The following is a 19322-nucleotide window of genomic DNA, read 5'->3' as shown; positions in this document are numbered from 1 at the left end:
AATGCTGCAGTTCTTGCTTTTCCTCCCTCCTACTTTTAACCCCTGCAGACGGTTCCTAAAATCTGGTATCCCTCTCATCAATGAGGTATGCCTGACATTCTTCCAGAGAGTTTGCTGTTTTCAAACACCCACAATGCACCTGTTATCCGGTGATTGCGTCATCTTTCTCAAAGCAGTGGCATTATGGAGCTCAGGGCAGTGTTTATTCATGACGAGAGGACATTTTTACTATTTACATTGTCAGAGAATCAATGTGGTGAGAAATTCTGAAGATATTTGGCGTCATGCACCTCAGCTTCACCTAGGAAGGGGACTAAATGGTCTGGTAAGATTGTAAGTAAATGTTGTGCTGTATATTTGCAGCTTTTTATTTGGGTTCCAGGCCCGGAAGGTCTTGGAAGGAATGGGTGGGCTGGGCACTCCATCCCGCTTTCAGGCTAGAAATTGAGAATGGCCCTCAAGCACTTGACCAGTAATAATAAAAGCACACCTGTCTATAAGACAAGGGGGAGTTGCAGCCTGAGGCCAGGTGTCTCAGGTGAAGAGGCTGGGTGTATCCTTTTCACTCAATTCCCTATCTAAGGTAGTTCTGTTGTTTCCTCTAAATGAGAACACTGTACTTCTATCACTATGTTCTAAGTAGGTTTAGGTGGGCGCATTGCTAACTCAAGGACGCCAATAACTTGCCTCAAAAGGCAGGGTACTCAAACAGTAGAATTATTTTTTTTAAGCTGCCAGTGTTTAACAACTAATTCAGCATCCTATTTCCCAATAAGACACCTTTTAATACATATTTAATACATTAGGAAGCTATTATTGGAGTTACTAACCTAATATTATGTAAGATCATGGGAATCATGAGATTCCATGATATGTGTTCCTCTTTTCAACCTACTGATTTTTAAATCGGACCAAGCATTCACCTACTTATTAAAAGTCTCCACCTCCCCCGAGGAAGCCAAATGGCGAAAGGCATTGGGAACAGAGACAACGGTATCTTGTCTTTAGGACCAGAGGGAGTTTCACAGCCTGGTGTCTCGGAGGAAGAGGCTCACTGTAGCCTGTGTGTAGCCTGTGTGCTGGGAGAGTCCGGGATATCTCTAAAGTTCAGGTCTGAGAGAGCCAGGAGGCTAAAAGGTGTTTCTCCAGTCATGCAGTAGTGACTTTGGTCCCCCGCAAGGAAAACCCCGGGATTTTGATTGTTTTTGTTGCTGCCCTGACCAACAAAAGTGCGCAGAGCGCTCTGAAATTTGAATTACCTATCTGCAAAAAGTGCTTTTGAAGCTAAACCCCCACAACTGCTTTTTGTGTATGTGTGTCCCATTGATTTATTTAAAATGTGCTTGTTTGTTACAAGTCTTCCTAAAGAGCTACGAAAGTCTGGTTTCTAATCAAAGTGCACTTCTGCTTTACGTAGAATTTGTTTATCAGTTTGGACTTTGGTGTATGTTTGTCTGTTTCTAAGTCAAGAAATCTATCTACACTGCATAAATATTGTGAGAGCATAACTACTTGTTGTTTTGCATGATAAAGAAAGCATTTTATCTTTGTTATTTGTTGCAGAGTGATTGGCAGTAGTGCTGATGTTTTGAATTCTGCCCAAAAAAATTTGGCATGATCATAGAACGTTTGGTTGTGTAAGAACCAAGCTTACTGTTCAAGCTAACTTCGTTAGCTGTTGGTAAACGGGCAATGAGGAAAACTTTTCAATAGTAACTGTAATTTTAGAATCCATTGTGAGATCATGTTTTACCAAAGCCTGGCCTAAACTGCTCACCTAAAGCTCAGGTCCTCATGGCAGAGGCTTATTGGAGGTGAAGCCCCCTGTATAAGTGGTGGTTCCACCCCGCTACCCGACCACACATTCCACTACTTGTACCTCACATGCAAGTTACAATCCACACATGTTAATATGCACTAAATTTAGTTCCCCTGGTCTGCCTGGACTTTATAGTCTGGTTTTAGTTTCCTTTAGTTTTGGTTTATTTTACAGTCCAAGATTCTGCTTGGAACATAGGGGGTGAGAGCTGCAATTTCTGTATTTATGTTGTAAATTTCACTTCTTGATTCCTGAAGGTGATTTTTTTTGCAATCATTTATAATGAGGAATTTTTTAATTAATTTACTGTGCATAATCGGAGTACAACTGCATTAGGCAGGCCACTGTGTGAGTCAGCTAGCAGTGTTCACATATCTGCAGGAAACTGTTTATTTACCAGGCCTGTAGAATAAGGCTTGGGAGAAGACCAAGAAGGATACTGTACCTGCCATACTGTCTTTATTTGCACTTTTTTTATTGATTGTTTACTTTAAAATAAGCTTTTTGTGAGTAGTAGCAACATTGATAACATGGAAGTTTATGGAACTCTTAGAAGAATTTCAGATTGGCTTTATAGATGGAATTACCTTTTTGGATGAAGTTTATTGAACAGATTTCATTTGGAAAGCTTAAAGTGTGACTGTGAGGGATTCCAGGTCATTGTTTCTGGTATGATGGAGTAGGAATTTACTATAGCATAGCAGTAAAGGTTTCCAGCCAAAGTCTAATAGATTTTAGGTTGGAGTTATTGATGCGTTGTGTAATTAGGCTCTGGGTTTAATGTACATGTGCTTTGATAATGTTGAGCAGCTTCTCTCTGATCTCAGTGGAAATAGTTATTAATTGTTATCTCTGGCTGCAGCTCTAATTGCAAAATAATCTTGTGACTTGGCTATGGGAATATTGGATACATCAGATGGTGCAGATTGAACCCCCAGGCTAGCTGTATACCAGTGTTTACAGACATTCAGGAGTCAGTACAAGGAGCAATGAGCGCGTCCAAGAGTGCAGTCACAAAAAGCAATCATATTTCTATGTGCAGTGACTGATTCATTCTGATTCATGTCTATGGATTGCTTGCTAATAACAAGGTGTTCAGTGAAAGAATCTGTGAAAACTTATGTTCCCTAAATACTAAATGTTGTCTTCTAACCAAGGGATTCATTGGTACTGTCATACAGTTTAAACATTGTTGGCAAATGTTTTAAATCCTGGACCAGATCTATTCCAGGTTTGCTGGATCACCCAGCTTTACTGATGAAAGTGTATCCTCTCCAGCCTTGTAGAGCTTTAATAAATTAGGCCTAATGATCAGCATAATGCCGATCATTTTGTTATTTATAATATAATAACGGATATGGTGTGTATGTGCTGCACCACTTTTTTGGTGAATGATTTACTGTAAGAGTAAAGGTACAGTTCATGGAATGAGAGTTAAATGGAGGGTTTAGGTCAAGAATAGGTTTTATTTTTATCAGGTAAGTGGAATGCTCGGACATAATCAGCACTGAAAGACATGCCAAAAACAACTCTGTTGGACTCCCAGCCCTGAAGAATATTGTATTTTTGGCAGACATCTTGAACTGACTATTTTGCTATCTGAATTTTACCCATAAGGTGTTGAACAAAGCCAATACCAGTTTCTTTTTTTGTTCTCCAGTTTTAATGCATTAGGCTAATCACAGGTTAGGGAAAGAAGATTACAGAATTTCTAAGAGCTCTCTGGTATTTTATATTTGACCTGTGGTTTCCTGCTAATTTAATTCCATTAGAAAAAGGGAATTTTATACCAAACTTTTAGACATATAAATCCACTAAATTGCATTCAATTGAATGCACTACAAAATATTTGAAATTCCCCACACTCCCCCAACGCAACAGACGCACGTACCGACATCACCGGGAATTCCTCGATGACCCATAAGATGCATTCAACGCCGGCTGTAGGATGCGAGAGAACGGACACCGGCAGACAAGGTAACATAATATTTATCATTGTTTTTCATTGGTTTATCTACCCCGAGTCTGCCTCGGGGTTACCGCTTTCATCATCTTTACTTTACCCTGAGTCACACTCTGGGTTACAGCGTGGTAAATTAAGTATAGCTAAACATTTTTTGAGTTTTGGATAGTGTAAGGAAGGTTTAAAAACTCTAATCCACCGAAAACTTGGAAGTCCATCTCCAGGCACAAGTATTTTTACTTTCTTTTTGCAATCCCTGAACATTACAGATTTAACACAAGTTAAAAAAATATATTGATAATATTTTGGGATTGCTAAACTATGCTTAGCACGTCTGGACTTTACAGCTTGAGTCAATCCTTCAGCTATCCTGTGCATGGGAATGATATTTACAATATATTAGACACCAGAGGCTTCGAAGATTCATGCCATGTGGGAGGTGTTGAATACCTTTTAGCTGGTGGGAGGGATACAGAAATACCTTGCATAGTGCAATTACCTTTTCAGATTGGTTAGTTTCCTCCAGCTAACTGTTGTTTTTCCAAGGAGTCGATTAGGAATGACTATAGTTGTTATTGCCATTACTCCTGTTGTAAACACAATTATTTCTCACATAAAGCTAGTTCTCTGAACCAAGGCAAGGCCATTTTCGGAGTACAATTTACATTGGCAGTTAGACATCAGAGAGACCACCCAAGTCCGGATTTCCAGCACTGTACCACACTCAGCTTGTTAATGGCCATGACAGCCGTGCAGACTAACTCAGCTGGACCAAGATGCTGGTGGGGGCAACAGAGTTAGGTGATACATGCAGGAATGCCATCCTACCTCCCAGCATCAGTTTGCATGCAAATAAAAGGCGAGATGCGAAGAAATTGACTTGAAGTGGCATCCGCTGCCTGTACTGACCCTCCTAAAGTTGCTGGAGTCTGATAACAGAAGCACTCCAATAGCAGCAGGTAGATTGTTATATTGATATACAGGTAGTCCCCGGGTTAAGGACATTCAACATTCGGACCACTCCTAGATACAAATGGGGCTTCCCTTTGATTGAGTGCAGGACAAAGGCTTGGAGGGGGCGGTTTGCATGACTTGCAGAAGAAATCTATTGCTAAACACAGCTGAGACTGAGCTCTTGTAACTTTTTATTGACCTAGACAAACTCTGCAGTTGTTTATTTCTGCATATCAAAGCACAGCTTGCTCCATAAGTTAATGAATGTCTCCATAAAGTTTTTTTTGCTTTGTTTGTGATTAACTCACAGTGAGGATTTTATACAGTAACTGATACCACGCTGCCTAATAATATGTTGAGACAAACATCTGTCCTAATTGCATTTATCAAAATAATGTACATGTTCCAACTTACATACATATTAAACTTAGGAACCAACTTACAGTCCCCATCTCATGTAACCCCAGAACTACCTGTATTAAGCTAAAAGATTGTGTTTTATGCTAAGGTACAACAGTACAAGGTTTATTTTGCTCTAGGTAGGAGCCATAGTGTTGCTGGGGAAAAATGGGATTAAGTTTTTAAAAGAAGGGAGAAAAATGCTGGAGGAGAAGGGTATTCTACTGGGTGATTCTGTATGCCAAGGCCATGCCCCTGATGGAACTCTGTTCTTACCTGAACTCTTGTTTATAGAAAACAAGAGTTATGTCTGTGAGTCTCACTATTAAAGGGCTGTCCCTGTATATATTCACGTTTTCCTGGTTTTATTACAATGTGAAGGACAGTTGCCTAATGTTCTTGAACTAGAAATTGCAAAAATAGAAACGCTTGATTTAAATGTGGCTTTTCACATTATTAATAAACAGGATTTATAGTGCCAACATAATACTCAGCGCTGTACATTAAATATGACTTGTAGATACAAATGTGTCTTGTAAAACCTTTAAATTTGGACACCAGAGCTGTAGGACTTTATGAATTAAGCTACGTACACACTTCCAATTATTATCGTTGGTAAACGAACGACGAACAATCCTGTACGATATCTGCGAACGATCGTATAGCACCGATCCTGTACATGCAGATAACGACACGATCGTTCGCAGATATTGTACACACGATAGATGCGATCGTTTGAACGATACAGGAAGTGACGTGCACCACTGGAAGTGAGTGAACGTTCGTTCACCGCGCATGCTCAGACCATGGACGATCACTGAATGACCGTACACACGATAGATGGTCAACGATCGTCGTCCAATCCGATCCGCCGGTCCGGTCGTTCATTTCCAACGACTATCCTCGTTCGTCGGCGTCGTTGGTTACTTTTTTTACGAACGATTTTTGCCCAATCGATCGTTCGTCGTTCATTTCCAACGATAAAAATTGGACGTGTGTACGCAGCTTTAGTTTGTAAATGCTTGTTCAGATATGTTGTTCTTTATGAATGCAGGTATCAGTGAGGGACTAAAGTTCACTTTTTTTGGTGTGTAAGGAGTTGTATATCTGAAATATTTATTTGGTTTCTCTAAGGTCAGTGCTTTATAAGAGCACTGCATGTCAGAGCAAAGATCAGAATAGGCTGTATCAAATCAGTAAGAGCAGATGGATTGAGTAAAGCAATTGTGTTGCTTTAGAAGGATCAGGCTGAAGGCTGTTCTCATTTTCTTTTACTTCTTGGCAGCTAAGGCTACTCACGAGACAGTTGTCTGTGATTGGGTTATGAGACTTGCTTTGCCAATATGTTCTCAACTGCAAACTCTCCAATGTGAATATCATTTAAATCTGTTTCTGGAATTTATAAATGTTAGCTAGAATTCCCTGAGGCATCAGAGCTCTGCAGATGCTTCATAATTTTATTGACAATAACTATGTGTACAGTCAGCAACCCGTCCCCCATTTGGCAAAAGAAATTAGGTGTAAAAGAAATTAAAGGGGAATTTTAGCGTACTTTTCAAGAAGCTACATAAATGTAACATCTAAGAATTTTATATGACTTTTGCATACCTTTTGTTCTATAGTTTATGTATATCTAAAAGCAAGAAAAAAATGGAATATATTGCAGTTTACCAGTCCTTTATTGGGGGCTTTATTCTCTTTTTTTGCTTTTTTTTTCACCTGATTATCTTATTACAGGTAGTCCCCAAGTTAAGGACACCTGACATACAGACGACTCCTAGATACGATGGGCGTATTCCCTGCTTGCTAGTGTGCAGGACAGACGCTTGATGGGGGAAGGGGCGATTTGCATGACTTGCAGAAGAATTCTTTTGCTAAACACAACTAAGGTTGTAGGTGATCCTAAGAGTGGAGCTGATCTGTAACATCTTGTAACTCTTTATCGACCAAGACAAACTCTGAAGTTGTTTTTTTTTTTTTTTGCATATCAAAGCACAGCTTACTCCAGAAGTTAAGGAACGCCTTGGCTCCATTTTGTTTTTTTTTGTTTTGTTTGTGATTAGCTCACAGTGAGGATTTTATACAGTAACTGACACAACACAGCCTAATAATTTGTTGAGAAAAACATCTGTCCTGATTGCATTTTTTTTAAATAATGTACCTGTTCCGACTTGCATACAAATTCAACTTAAGAACAATCCTACAGCCCCTATCTCGTATGTAACCCGGGGACTACCTGTATTGACACAATTTCTGTCTTAGGTTAAAATGCTTACTGATAAAAGAAAATACATTAAATGATATATTTCACAAACCAAAAAGCCTAATTAAAGCCATTCTTTGTTAGGGTTTACATACACTTTAAAAACTTAATTCAGAAACAAAATTACTTTTTCAGTACCAAATATCTGAATGCAAAGGAGTGTAATTATCATTTCTGTTGAACTTCTAAGGTCTTTTAGTTCAATAGATTTTTCTGACCTGGCAGATTTACTTGTAGTGAGGTAAGGGGACATTTTCACTTTACAACTGAGACTGTTCTGATTTACCAGCCAAGTATTATGTGGAAAGCAGACTCCTAAACCACCGTGCAGATATCATTTAATCCCAGGATCCCTTGGCTGCACTCCTCTATAACTGCCATTACTATTTCATTCACCTTCATGGATAATTCAGGAATGATGCACGACTATATGTTTCCTAATCACGGATTAGTCCATGGATGACAATAAAATGACCTAATAGCACAACCTATAATTAAATAACGCACTAGTATACATGATTATTGGACACTTGTGAGTCTTTATAGATGGATCTGTTTAAAAGGAAGAGACATCTTTGTGGTTAGCCGTGATGTATTATTTCAGCTATTTTAAAAGCAAAAGCCTTCATGGAGAAAATACCAGTATAATAAGCTACACGCATTCATGTGAGAACACTTTTTATTGCAGGCAATGTTACAGATGAAATAAAAGGAACGTGCACAGAACCTGGTGCCAGGGTAGTGGTGACCTTTTTTTGGCAGCGATTCTAGTCTGTATTTAGCCCTTTGCAGAGAGCTGTTTTAAGAAATCTCTGGAGATTTTACTCTTATTCTTTCGGAAAAGATGATTCTTTGAGTTATAAAATAATGCCAAATTTCCAGGTATTACTGTTCTGTTATTATACATTGACCATGTTTAAGAAGGATCTCGTAAATAAAATCTGATCATTATCCGTCTAAAATATTGGTGGACAGACCATGTAATAATAGTACAAATTATTTTACTATTAAAATCAAGATTTGATCATTTGGAAATTGCCATTTGATCACTGGAATAAGCCAAACTAAAAAATACCACACATAAAAAAAGAAATATTTTCTGGGGTTTGTTCACACAGACAGTAGATTAGTTTATCAAGCGATTGGTACCTGGTGGTGTTTTGCAGACAGTTTAGACAGCCATTTATATGCGTTTATTAAATGCCTCAAGACTGCTTCTTTGATTTTTTAATATGAGTGTGTTTTGAATGTGTGATCATTTTTTGTATGCAGATTTTATGTACAGTATTTGCATGGGGTACAATACATTTGCAGGCATTCTTTAAATACTGGGTGGGTAGCTCATCTGACCCACTGGGAACAATAGGTGATTGCAGTGAAATACAGAGCTCCATCTAGTGGCTAATTGATACATCTCTATATTGAATAAAAATATGACGGGAGGGAACCTCATCAAAAGTTAAATAAATTCACTTTTTATTTCTAAACAATATAGTTGCTGAAAATAAACCATACTTTATCTATCAGATTTATTTAAACCTAACTGGGTGGAATCTTTGCTAAAAGTGTAAATTAAAAATGGTATAATCATCTATTTACGCTGGACGGAAGTCACATTTTGTCCCAGCCAAGCAGCCTCCCTGAAGCAGCCATTAATAAATATGATATGGGTTGGCTCCAGTCTGAGACATTCCCATGCTAATAACTGTAGCTGCTGACTAAGAGAGGGAAAGGTTGAACTTGTCCACCTGTTTATCTATTATGTTTACTACTTTGTCCTCTCAGTTTTTACTCGGGTAATATTGCTTCTGTACCAAACTCTTGCTTAAGTTTTTTGGAAATGAAGCAATAGTCATGTAGCTCCAATTTGCACATTCACTATGCATTCATCTGATATATAATAAACTTATGGAGGCATTAATGTGTTACTGTAAGACAGCTAACTAATTAAAAATGGGATGTCAAATCACAGGGGAACACAACACACAGAAGCTGCATTGGTGCACTGTGTGTAGGTAATACCGAATATAAGTGTTGAAGGTAACTCTGCTGCAATGTACCATGCATTTACAGCCATTGAGCTAACTCACAAATGTGAATCCAGCCTTATCCAAATGAAATGCAGTTTCTTTAACATCCAGTTGCTTTACGGCTGTTTTACTCACTGGGCCTGATTTACTAAAGCTCTCCAGGGCTGGAGAGGGTACACTTTCATCAGTGAAGCTGGGTGATCCAGCAAACCAAGAGTGGATCTGATCCAGGATTGAAAACATTTGCCAAATGATAGCAAATAATGTTTGATCCTTGCGCTCAATGGGCCTGATTTATTAAAGCTCACCAAGACTGGATAAGATAAGACTATTATGGGTGACTGTGAGTGATCCATCAAACCCGGATTGGACTTCATAAAAAATAATTTGCTAATATTTGACAAATGCTTTAATTTCACTATTATTAATAAAGAGGAACTAAACTAAAAACTCAAAAAAATACACTTACCTTCAATCACACAGGGCAGTTCGATCATTCTGGGGGTGTCCGGCATCGGGTCCTGTTTTGTCCCGGCATCCATCCTGGAGCCGGCACTCCGGGTGCAGCCATCTTCGTCTTCTCCTCCGGGTTCTTTATCCTACGTCACCTGACCCAGGCGCGAGATCGGGTGGCGTAGGATGAAAAAAAAAATTTGCTGATCTCACTGCTAGGGATAAGCGAGCAAAATGTTTAATTTTGCGACATGCGGCAAATTGGGCCTTTCTCGCTTACAGAACATGTAAGCGAGAACAGCCTTGTTATACGCCACGAGGTTGTGTTCTGGACAAACTCAGATGATCTCTCAATGGAGAATCTACATTGAGAGTTCATCTGGAGTTCGCCTGCAGTCACAGCTGATTGGAGGCACCCACGTGCCTCTAATCAGCTGTGACCGCAGCTTCGCACAAGTACATATCAATGATACTTATCAATGATAAGTACAGCCTGGTGACCGTGGGAACTGAACTCAGATGAGTTCATCTGGAGTTCGCCTGCAGTCCCAGCTGATTGCACGCACTCAGGTGCCTCCAATCAGCTGTGACAGCAGGTTCCCATGGACACTGGGCTGTACTTTTGAACCTGCACTTCAATAGAATTAGCGAAATCGGTTCGCTTAAATTCGTGGAACCATCGGAAGTTCGGGGAAATTTTCGCAAGAATGTCAGAGGCATTGTCTGTCATCTCGCTCATTCTACTCACTGTGCATGCGTGAGACCAGCATTTTATTTTCTGCGCAAAAAGGCTCCTTCTGCACATGCCCGAGACGCCGAAGGAGTGCCCAAGAGCCTCCCGGGAGACGTGACATAGGTGTCCTGGGAGGCTTTACGCTAGGCGGTTGAGAATTGGGGCGGTGCTGCACCCTTTTTTTTTTTTTGAAAGTGTTGCACCTAAAAAAAAATAAAATGATTTTGTACCTTACATAAAAGGTATGTAAAGTGAAAATTCTGGGTTTAGGTATGCTTTATTAATATTAATAAACAGGATTTATATAGCACCAACATAGGGGTTGCAAGTGACAGACAGATACAGACAGTGACACAGGAGGAGAGGACCCTGCCCTAAAGAGCTTACAATCTCAGAGGTGGGGAAGCAGCATACAATAGGAGGAGAGATATGTAGTGGTGGGAGGTAGTGAGGGTTTGAAAAGACAGAAGATGGGTAGACAAGTTTGAAAACATGGGTTTTGAGGGCTCTTTTAAATGAGCAGAAAGTAGGAGCAAGCCGAATAGTACGAGGAAGACCATTCCAGAGAGTTGGGGCAGCTCTAGAGAAGTCTTGTAACTGTGCGTGTGAGGAAGTCATTAGTAGGTCATTGGACTTGTGATGAGAGTTGTATATTTAAGTGATATGCATGTACCCAAAAGGATTTAGATTCACAAAAAGGACTGTCTCTCCAAAAGAGAAACTGTGGTGGTGACTTAGCATATTTGAGCCATTGTAGATGAGCAAACTTATCCAAGTGGACTGATCTATGACTAGAATGTGGCTGATTTGTCTATAGCTGATATCTACGCGGCTTAACCAGTTCCACACTCTAAAAACAACATAAACTAAATAGGATTAGTGGAATTGATTGTAACAATATTGCTTATCTATACTTCCTACCCTATACAGTCTGTATACATTACAAATTAGATTTACCTTAAATAAACTGTGACCCAGTTTATAGGAATTTAGTGACAGTGAACTGATCAGAACTAATATGTCTAAAAGATATATCTAGATTTGCACTGGGGCTCTTCGTTTGATGAAGAACAAGATTGGGAAGCAAAGTTTAGTATTTTACAGAACAAATTGACATTTTATTCAGATATTGTCTTCTTTCTATTCTATCCACAGCCTGTACCAGGCTGTACCAAAATTTAAAATTTTGTATTTTGAGTAATTTCTTTTGGAATAATAAAATCAATTATTTTGAGGGCCACACCTATCACTCCACATTTCAGAACATAGAGCCTTATTATCACATTTTGTTTTGTTCAGTCAGAGGTCAACTACCATTTCATGCATTAACATTTTCAAATTGCTGAACATTACATTTAAACCAAATACAATTTTCTACCCAGATCCGAAGCTTGTTTCCAAACAGATGAACTGTGCTTTGCAAAATGATTAATGCAATTTTTATTTTAGGAGACTTTTGTACAAAAAATAGTAAGATAATGGATTTTCTCTTTACTACCCTTCACATTTCACTTCTGAACTTCACGTGGTGTTCTTTCAGTTCATAAAAGTGAAGTTTTAGCTGTAAACTGAATTTAAAACAACTCGACTAAACACCATAAAAATGCCATTTAAATGAAAGTTTATTATTTAGGCTCTTACTTTGTGGAGACTGACTTAGGGGTGCCATAAATTTTTAGCATAAAAAAGGAACATAAAATGTTTATAGAATAGACAATGCAGGACACATGACACATGCAGTAATTTTTAATAATTTATTAACTAAATAATGAAATGTAAACAAATGAAGATCAGAAGGCAATGTCATGTTTTCCTGAATTAGTAAGATAACAGCATTATTAAGTGAGGAAAACATATAAAACAGGAAAAAACCACTGCAGAGTATGAAAGGGCCCTCAAGCCTGAGGTGAAGCTGGGTGATCCAGCAAACCTGGAATGGATCTGGTCCAGGATTCAAAACATTTGTTAGCAAATGGCTATCCATTCTAGGTTTGCTGGATCACGCAGGTTCACTGACGAAAGTGTATCCTCTCCAGCCTTGGAGAGCTGTAATAAATCAGGCCCAATATGATCAACTAAAATTGTAAAAAAGAGTTAAAAAAAACAGTCCTGCAAACATAATGGGTACATAAAAAATATGCATAGACAGCCAAGCAGATTGCATTTTCAGGAGGAGAGGTCATCCATTGCATTCAACATATGCATTGGTTTCCTTTAAGATGTACTTTCGATATAGATTATGGTTACTTGTTACCTTTGCTTTTAAAAAAAGACAAACTGGTGTTTAAGTGATCCACAATAGAATTTTTATGTTTAAAAATAAGAACAGCAAAAATACTTGTGGCCTGACTTTTAATGGCACCACAGAGTGAAACTAGAAGCTCTAAAGTAAGTGGTATGACATTCAGACTATAGATTTGAGTAAAGTTTTTAAACACGATCGCCACTGAGCTTCAGGACCTTGGATCAGAATACTGTAAATATTTGACCAATCTTTAGCAGCTTGAGCACAGATAAGCTTAACTCATGTGAAGTTTCTCAAACTGGGGTAGCTTCACTCATGAACACGTAACAAATTATAGAGCAACACATATATTTTATTTAGTTAGAGAAGATCAAATAATTACATATTGACTTTGTATGACTATGTAAGCCTTCTTTTGTGTTTCCTAATGATATTATTTTTTTTTTTTTTGTAGGAATGTTCACCCTTTCAGAAGTTGCCTCACTTAACGACATCCAGCCCACATATCGAATTCTAAAGCCATGGTGGGATGTTTTCATGGACTATTTGGCAGTTGTTATGCTGATGGTTGCTATCTTTGCGGGGACAATGCAGCTGACCAAAGATCAAGTTGTTTGCTTACCAAAGTTAGATTCAGCGGTATGTTTAGACTGCTCATCTACCAAATCAGCACAACTTTCTCCAACACTTGAAGAAACCACAGTGGAACCCAATAAAGAATGGCAAAGTACATTGTCTAATGCCGATTCAGAAACAACTTTGACAGGAAGAACAGATATTTTGGTCGCCTCAACTCAGTCTTCTGTTGAGAATTTAAACAAGGAGGCAATGAATCCAGGAGGAAGAAAGACAAATCTGGATTACCAGCAATATGTATTCATCAACCAAATGTGTTATCATGTGGCTCTCCCGTGGTATTCAAAGTATTTTCCCTATCTTGCACTCATACATACAATTATTCTCATGGTCAGCAGCAATTTCTGGTTTAAATATCCAAAGACCTGTTCAAAAATCGAACATTTTGTCTCCATACTAGGCAAATGTTTTGAATCCCCATGGACAACAAAAGCTTTATCTGAGACCGCATGTGAGGATTCTGAAGAAAATAAGCAAAGACTCACTGGTGCTCAATCCCTCCGTAAACACCTCTCAAATAGCAGTGAAGAGGGAAGTCCTAGTCCCAGCACTCCAATGATCAGCAAATCTGGCCTTAAGTTTTCAGCTGATAAACCAGTAGTGGAGGTCCCTGGAATGACCATATTGGACAAAAAAGATGGGGAACAGGCTAAAGCCCTTTTTGAAAAAGTTCGCAAATTTCGCACTCATGTTGAAGACAGTGATTTAATTTACAAACTCTATGCTGTTCAAACAGTTGTCAAGACTGTGAAATTCATTTTCATTCTGTGTTACACCCTAACATTTGTAACTGCAATAAGTTTCAAGCATGTCTGTAGGCCTAGTGTTGAGCATCTTACGGGATATAAGGAGTTTGAGTGCACACATAACATGGCATTTATGTTAAAGAAGCTTCTCATCAGCTATATTGCTCTCATTTGTGTCTATGGCCTGGTTTGTTTTTATACTTTGTTCTGGCTCTTCAGACGACCACTGAAAGAATACTCATTTGATAAAGTGAGAGAGGAAAGCAGCTTTAGTGACATTCCAGATGTCAAAAATGATTTTGCTTTTCTTTTACAGATGGTTGACCAGTACGACCAGTTATATTCCAAGCGATTTGGAGTTTTCTTGTCTGAGGTGAGTGAAAACAAACTGCGTCAAATAAGCTTAAATCACGAGTGGACCTTTGAGAAGCTTAAGCAGCACATTTCACGCAATGCTCAAGACAAACAGGAATTGTATCTCTTCATGCTCTCTGGAATTCCAGATGCAGTGTTTGAGCTAACAGATCTTGAAGTTCTTAGGCTCGAGCTTATTCCTGAAGCTAAGATCCCAGCTAAAATTTCTCAGATGACTGCTCTTCAAGAACTGCATCTCTGCCACTGCCCAGCCAAGGTAGAACAAACCGCATTTAGCTTTTTGCGAGACAACTTGAAGTGCCTTCATGTGAAGTTTACAGATGTGGCTGAAATTCCTCCCTGGGTCTACTTATTAAAAAATCTGCGAGAACTATACTTAGTAGGAAACTTAAACTCGGAAAACAACAAGATGATAGGACTTGATTCATTAAGGGAGTTAAGGCATTTAAAGGTTCTCTATGTGAAGAGCAATCTGACCAAGATACCAACTAATATAACAGATGTGGCACCACATCTATCAAAGCTCATCATTCATAATGATGGCACCAAGGTTGTTGTGCTAAACAGCCTTAAAAAGATGATGAATGTAGCAGAGCTGGAACTCCATAACTGTGAATTAGAAAGAATTCCACATGCTATTTTCAGTCTAACCAACTTACAGGAGCTCGATCTAAAACTAAACAGCATACGTACTATAGAAGAGGTCATCAGTTTTCAGCACTTGAAAAGGCTGACTTGTTTGAAATTGTGGCACAATAAAATTGTTAGTATTCCTCAGTCTATTTCACAAGTAAAGAACTTGGAATCGCTGTATTTATCAAACAACAAGCTAGAGTCCCTTCCAATAGCACTGTTCTTCTTGCAGAAGCTTCGACACCTGGATGTCAGCTACAACTGCATTTCTATGGTTCCTATTGAAATAAGTAATCTCCAGAATCTTCAGCATTTGTACTTTACAGGAAACAAAGTGGACATCTTGCCAAACACATTGTTTAAATGCATCAAATTAAGAACTTTATGTCTAGGCCAAAATTGTATTACCGCCATAACAGAAAAGATAGGGAATCTAGCACAGCTTACACATTTAGAACTGAAAGGGAATTGCTTAGATCGCTTACCTTCTCAGATTATTCAGTGTCGCCTACTCAGGAAAGCTGGGTTGGTTGTTGAAGATCACCTGTTTGATTCTTTACCATCTGAGGTGAAGGAAGCATTGAACCAAGATACGACTGGCACTTTTGCTAATGGTGTGTAGACCATTTTGGCCATTGTATTGTGTATATAGAACAAAGAGGTTTGGGCAGACCACTTTTTTTTCTCCAAGACCGGTAACTTTTTTTTGCAACATTGCACCCCTCAAGACATGGTATTTGTAATCTGTCGATTTACTAACACAGTTATTGTTCCTTATAGAGGGTATAATTGCATATTTTAATCAGTTTATACTGTTTAGTATTCTTTTCAAAATGCATCATATTAACACACAAAAGTTTTGTGAGCCTTTTAATATCTTGACGCTGGAAAATAAACCGATATACCACACGATTCCAATACAACGATAGACTGCTAAATGCCAATTTCACTGAACCAACTAAAAAGCCTTTTTTTTTTTTTTTTAAACAATGCCTGTTTCTTCAGGACATCATGTTCAGTTTATTATAGTGGTACAATGTAGTGTATCTATAAGATAAACCATAAAAACAATCTCAGTGCAAATATTTCTTGTGTGTGTGTATATTTGGGGGAGAACATTGAAAAACTACATAATTCTTTTTCACCTACTATGTTATATAAAAAAATAAAGCTTAATAAAACCTGTACCCCACAGTGGGCAGTCACAACATTTCCTAAGCCAGGGTAACTTGGGAAAAAATAAAGCCAAAGCAAGAACGTAAATTAGATTTCTGGAAAAAGAGTAGCAGATAGAGACCTCCATTCCTCCCCTAGGCATCTAATCTCACATCCGTGGTAATAACATTACCTTAAGGGAGCAATTTTTTATCAAGCAAATGAATAAATTATTGCTAAACTTTTTTTTGAAAATCATTTATACCATATTTTATTTTACTCACTTGCCAAGACTGACAAAAATCTTAGCAACCTAGCAGGGTAATATATTGTCTCCATGGTAGGTTGTTCCGAATGATAATAAAAAGGGTTGATGAATGGCTTTGCCCCCATGTAAAAAAACTTCCTTCATATCTTATTTGTACTAGCAGTTTATGTACTATCTTTGATAGAAGCCAGATCCATGCCAATAACTATTGGTTGACATTGATGTGGAAAGCTTCCATTCTAGTACAATGGTCCCCAACCTTTTTGGACCCGCGGACCACTAAATTTACTAGCTCCATAGTATTGCCATGATGCCAGAACCCACCTACTCAGAGCTGCGAACGGAGAGTGGGCGAGTTGTGTCCAACACAATCCTGAGCCAGCGATCTGTTCGGGAGACATGGTCCGCGGCTCTGGCCGGTGCATCTTTCCTGCGGGGTCCTTCTTCTGACCTTGCTCAAGGGCGCACCAGCCAGAGCCGCTGACCACCAAAATTTTCTTGCGGTCCACTGGTTGGCGACCGCTGTTCTAGTATACCCCACAAGAAAGGTTTGGATGTGCTTGGAAGTGAGTTTAGAATGTAGGGAAAATGATGGCTTTATGCTACAGCTTCTCAAACTTGTTTTGATGCCTAACATTTTCATATTAGAAGGGTTTCACTACCTGCAGGTTCAGGGTGTGATGATGGGGGGGCTACATGTGCCCTACAATAACCTGTACCTGGGCAGAGGCTATAAAATTTTTCCCCTAGCAGGTGATTTTTAATATACCTGTGCCATGTTTTATTGTGACACAGGTACATCAATAACATTTTTTAGTTTTATGGTCAGGTTACCTAGCACTTACGGCAAGGTTAATTACTTTAGTTGAACTCTAGCTCATTTATTTTACAGTTCATTAGTTCAGATTTACAAAAAATCCAACTTTTGGACTTGTGTCCTAAGATTGAGTTGGAGTTATGGGATATTTAGTGTGCATAACATTTTTCTAGTCCCACAGACTTTTTTTTACTGCGTATTGGTTTGATATCCAGCCATAAGATATTAAACTGGCCATAGAAAGTTAAACATGGTAATATGTAAACTGGGATATCAACACTGGCAATTATTTGATATTTAGTTTCTTTGTACTCATTCTTTTACCATTGCACTATTTGTATAGAAATGCTTCAGTTATTTTTTTATGTGATTTAAAGTAATCCCATGGATGTTTACAGATGACCTGTTTTGTTCACGTTTGTAGATAAATTACATAGTAAATTTTGTTACTATGTGTGTTTTTATTCCTGTAAAATAGGGATGGAGTAAACCTAAAACAGTATAAAATAGGTGTCATATAATGACATACAAAAGGAAACCTAGAGATTTCTATCCTCCAAAAGTAATGGTAAATCCCACCATACTTTCTTACTATTGACTGTTTTACCCTTTTTTGTGGATGGGCTTAGACTCCCATTTTTCCCAGGTACTCAATCTATTTTTGTATATTTTTATTTACAACATTTTATTTGATTGTTAAAAAAATATTGTGTAACATAAAGAGTGCAACAAAAATCAGCAGAGAATCTTATTCTGCCAGACCTCTGCTTTAAGAATAAAAGTAATTTTTTTTTTCAGCCTAAACTAAGCATTTTAACATATGTGTCAAAATGGGAAAATGCTACTGCTGCAAAAGTGTTAATGATTTTATTTGTGTATTTAATGTATTATTTTGTTATGTAACCTGAGTCTAATACTAATCTAGTCTAATTTGGTCGGCTGCAAGTGGATCTGCCCCACCTATCCCATATATTGCTGGTACCTGAAGGGTTAAATGTGAAGATTGGGCTAATTGGCCATTAGGAAGAGAACAGCTATTTTATGATTGTAGTTGTAATTTGTGCTGCTGGTTTTGGGAAACTGGATCTAAGAAATGAATCACTTGGAGGTAGCTGCCCTTTGTTTCTGGGACTATTGTAGGAGGTCAGAAACATTCCCTCTAATACTCAAATATAGGGTCCCTTACCGGCAAACTATATTGTATCAAATTTTAGTTTTCAATACTTATTGATAAATTTAAATATATCCTATCATTTGAAAATAATATGAAATATCACATCTTTGGTCATTCTGATGCAACGTTACATGTTGGTTTACCAAAAAACATGTGCTCTGAAACACACCAAACTCCTGAAATAACTCTTACCTATAACAAGAAAGCATTCTAATATACAAATATTCTTTTGGCAAACAATATACATTTTTTTCTACATGTTTTACATAATATAATTAACATGTATTAATGGTGTACACCTCTTTGATGTTTATGTGGATCACCTTTTCAACTGTGGAGAGAAGAGAAATGGAATGAGTTTTGCAGTTTAACTCAAAACATGTAAAGACTTAATAAGAGATGTGATGAGACTAGTACAGTAGCTGGTTTAGCCATCTCAGTGGTTTCCTAAAAACTGAAAAATGCAGAGAATATAATTGCTCAATAATATTTTTAAGTAATAACATTGTAGATTGTTAATTCAGGGAAAAGCTGATCACCCATATTTTTGTTCCTTTTGGAGCAAATTGGACTGATTTGTAATGTTTAATTTTCTTTCTTTCTTCTGCTTTAGTTGTGGGTCCAGAGCTTTGTGGATGCAGTTTTTACTTTATTTTTCC

At 38.1% G+C, this 19322-nt stretch overlaps 1 protein-coding gene across 2 annotated transcripts in view; it reads left to right on the top strand.

The window, feature by feature from the left end:
* Positions 1–18762, top strand: part of LRRC8D (leucine rich repeat containing 8 VRAC subunit D) — a 48345-nt gene extending 29583 nt beyond the window's left edge. Inside the window, exons 1-2 of one of the 2 annotated variants that reach the window (XM_072419908.1) lie at positions 305–325; positions 13314–18762. In XM_072419908.1, the coding sequence (XP_072276009.1) occupies positions 13316–15871 (2556 nt within the window). In that variant the 5' untranslated portion in view covers positions 305–325; positions 13314–13315 and the 3' untranslated portion in view covers positions 15872–18762. Of the gene's footprint in view, positions 1–304; positions 326–13313 lie in introns of those variants that run through there. The other variant, XM_072419907.1, reaches the window with a different exon arrangement.
* Positions 18763–19322: the final 560 nt, after the last annotated feature.

This window comes from Pyxicephalus adspersus, chromosome 8 (genome assembly GCF_032062135.1).
Source record: "Pyxicephalus adspersus chromosome 8, UCB_Pads_2.0, whole genome shotgun sequence".
NCBI lineage: Eukaryota > Metazoa > Chordata > Amphibia > Anura > Pyxicephalidae > Pyxicephalus > Pyxicephalus adspersus.
Note: the sequence above shows the minus strand (reverse complement) of the source record. Positions and strands in the feature narration are given on the sequence as shown.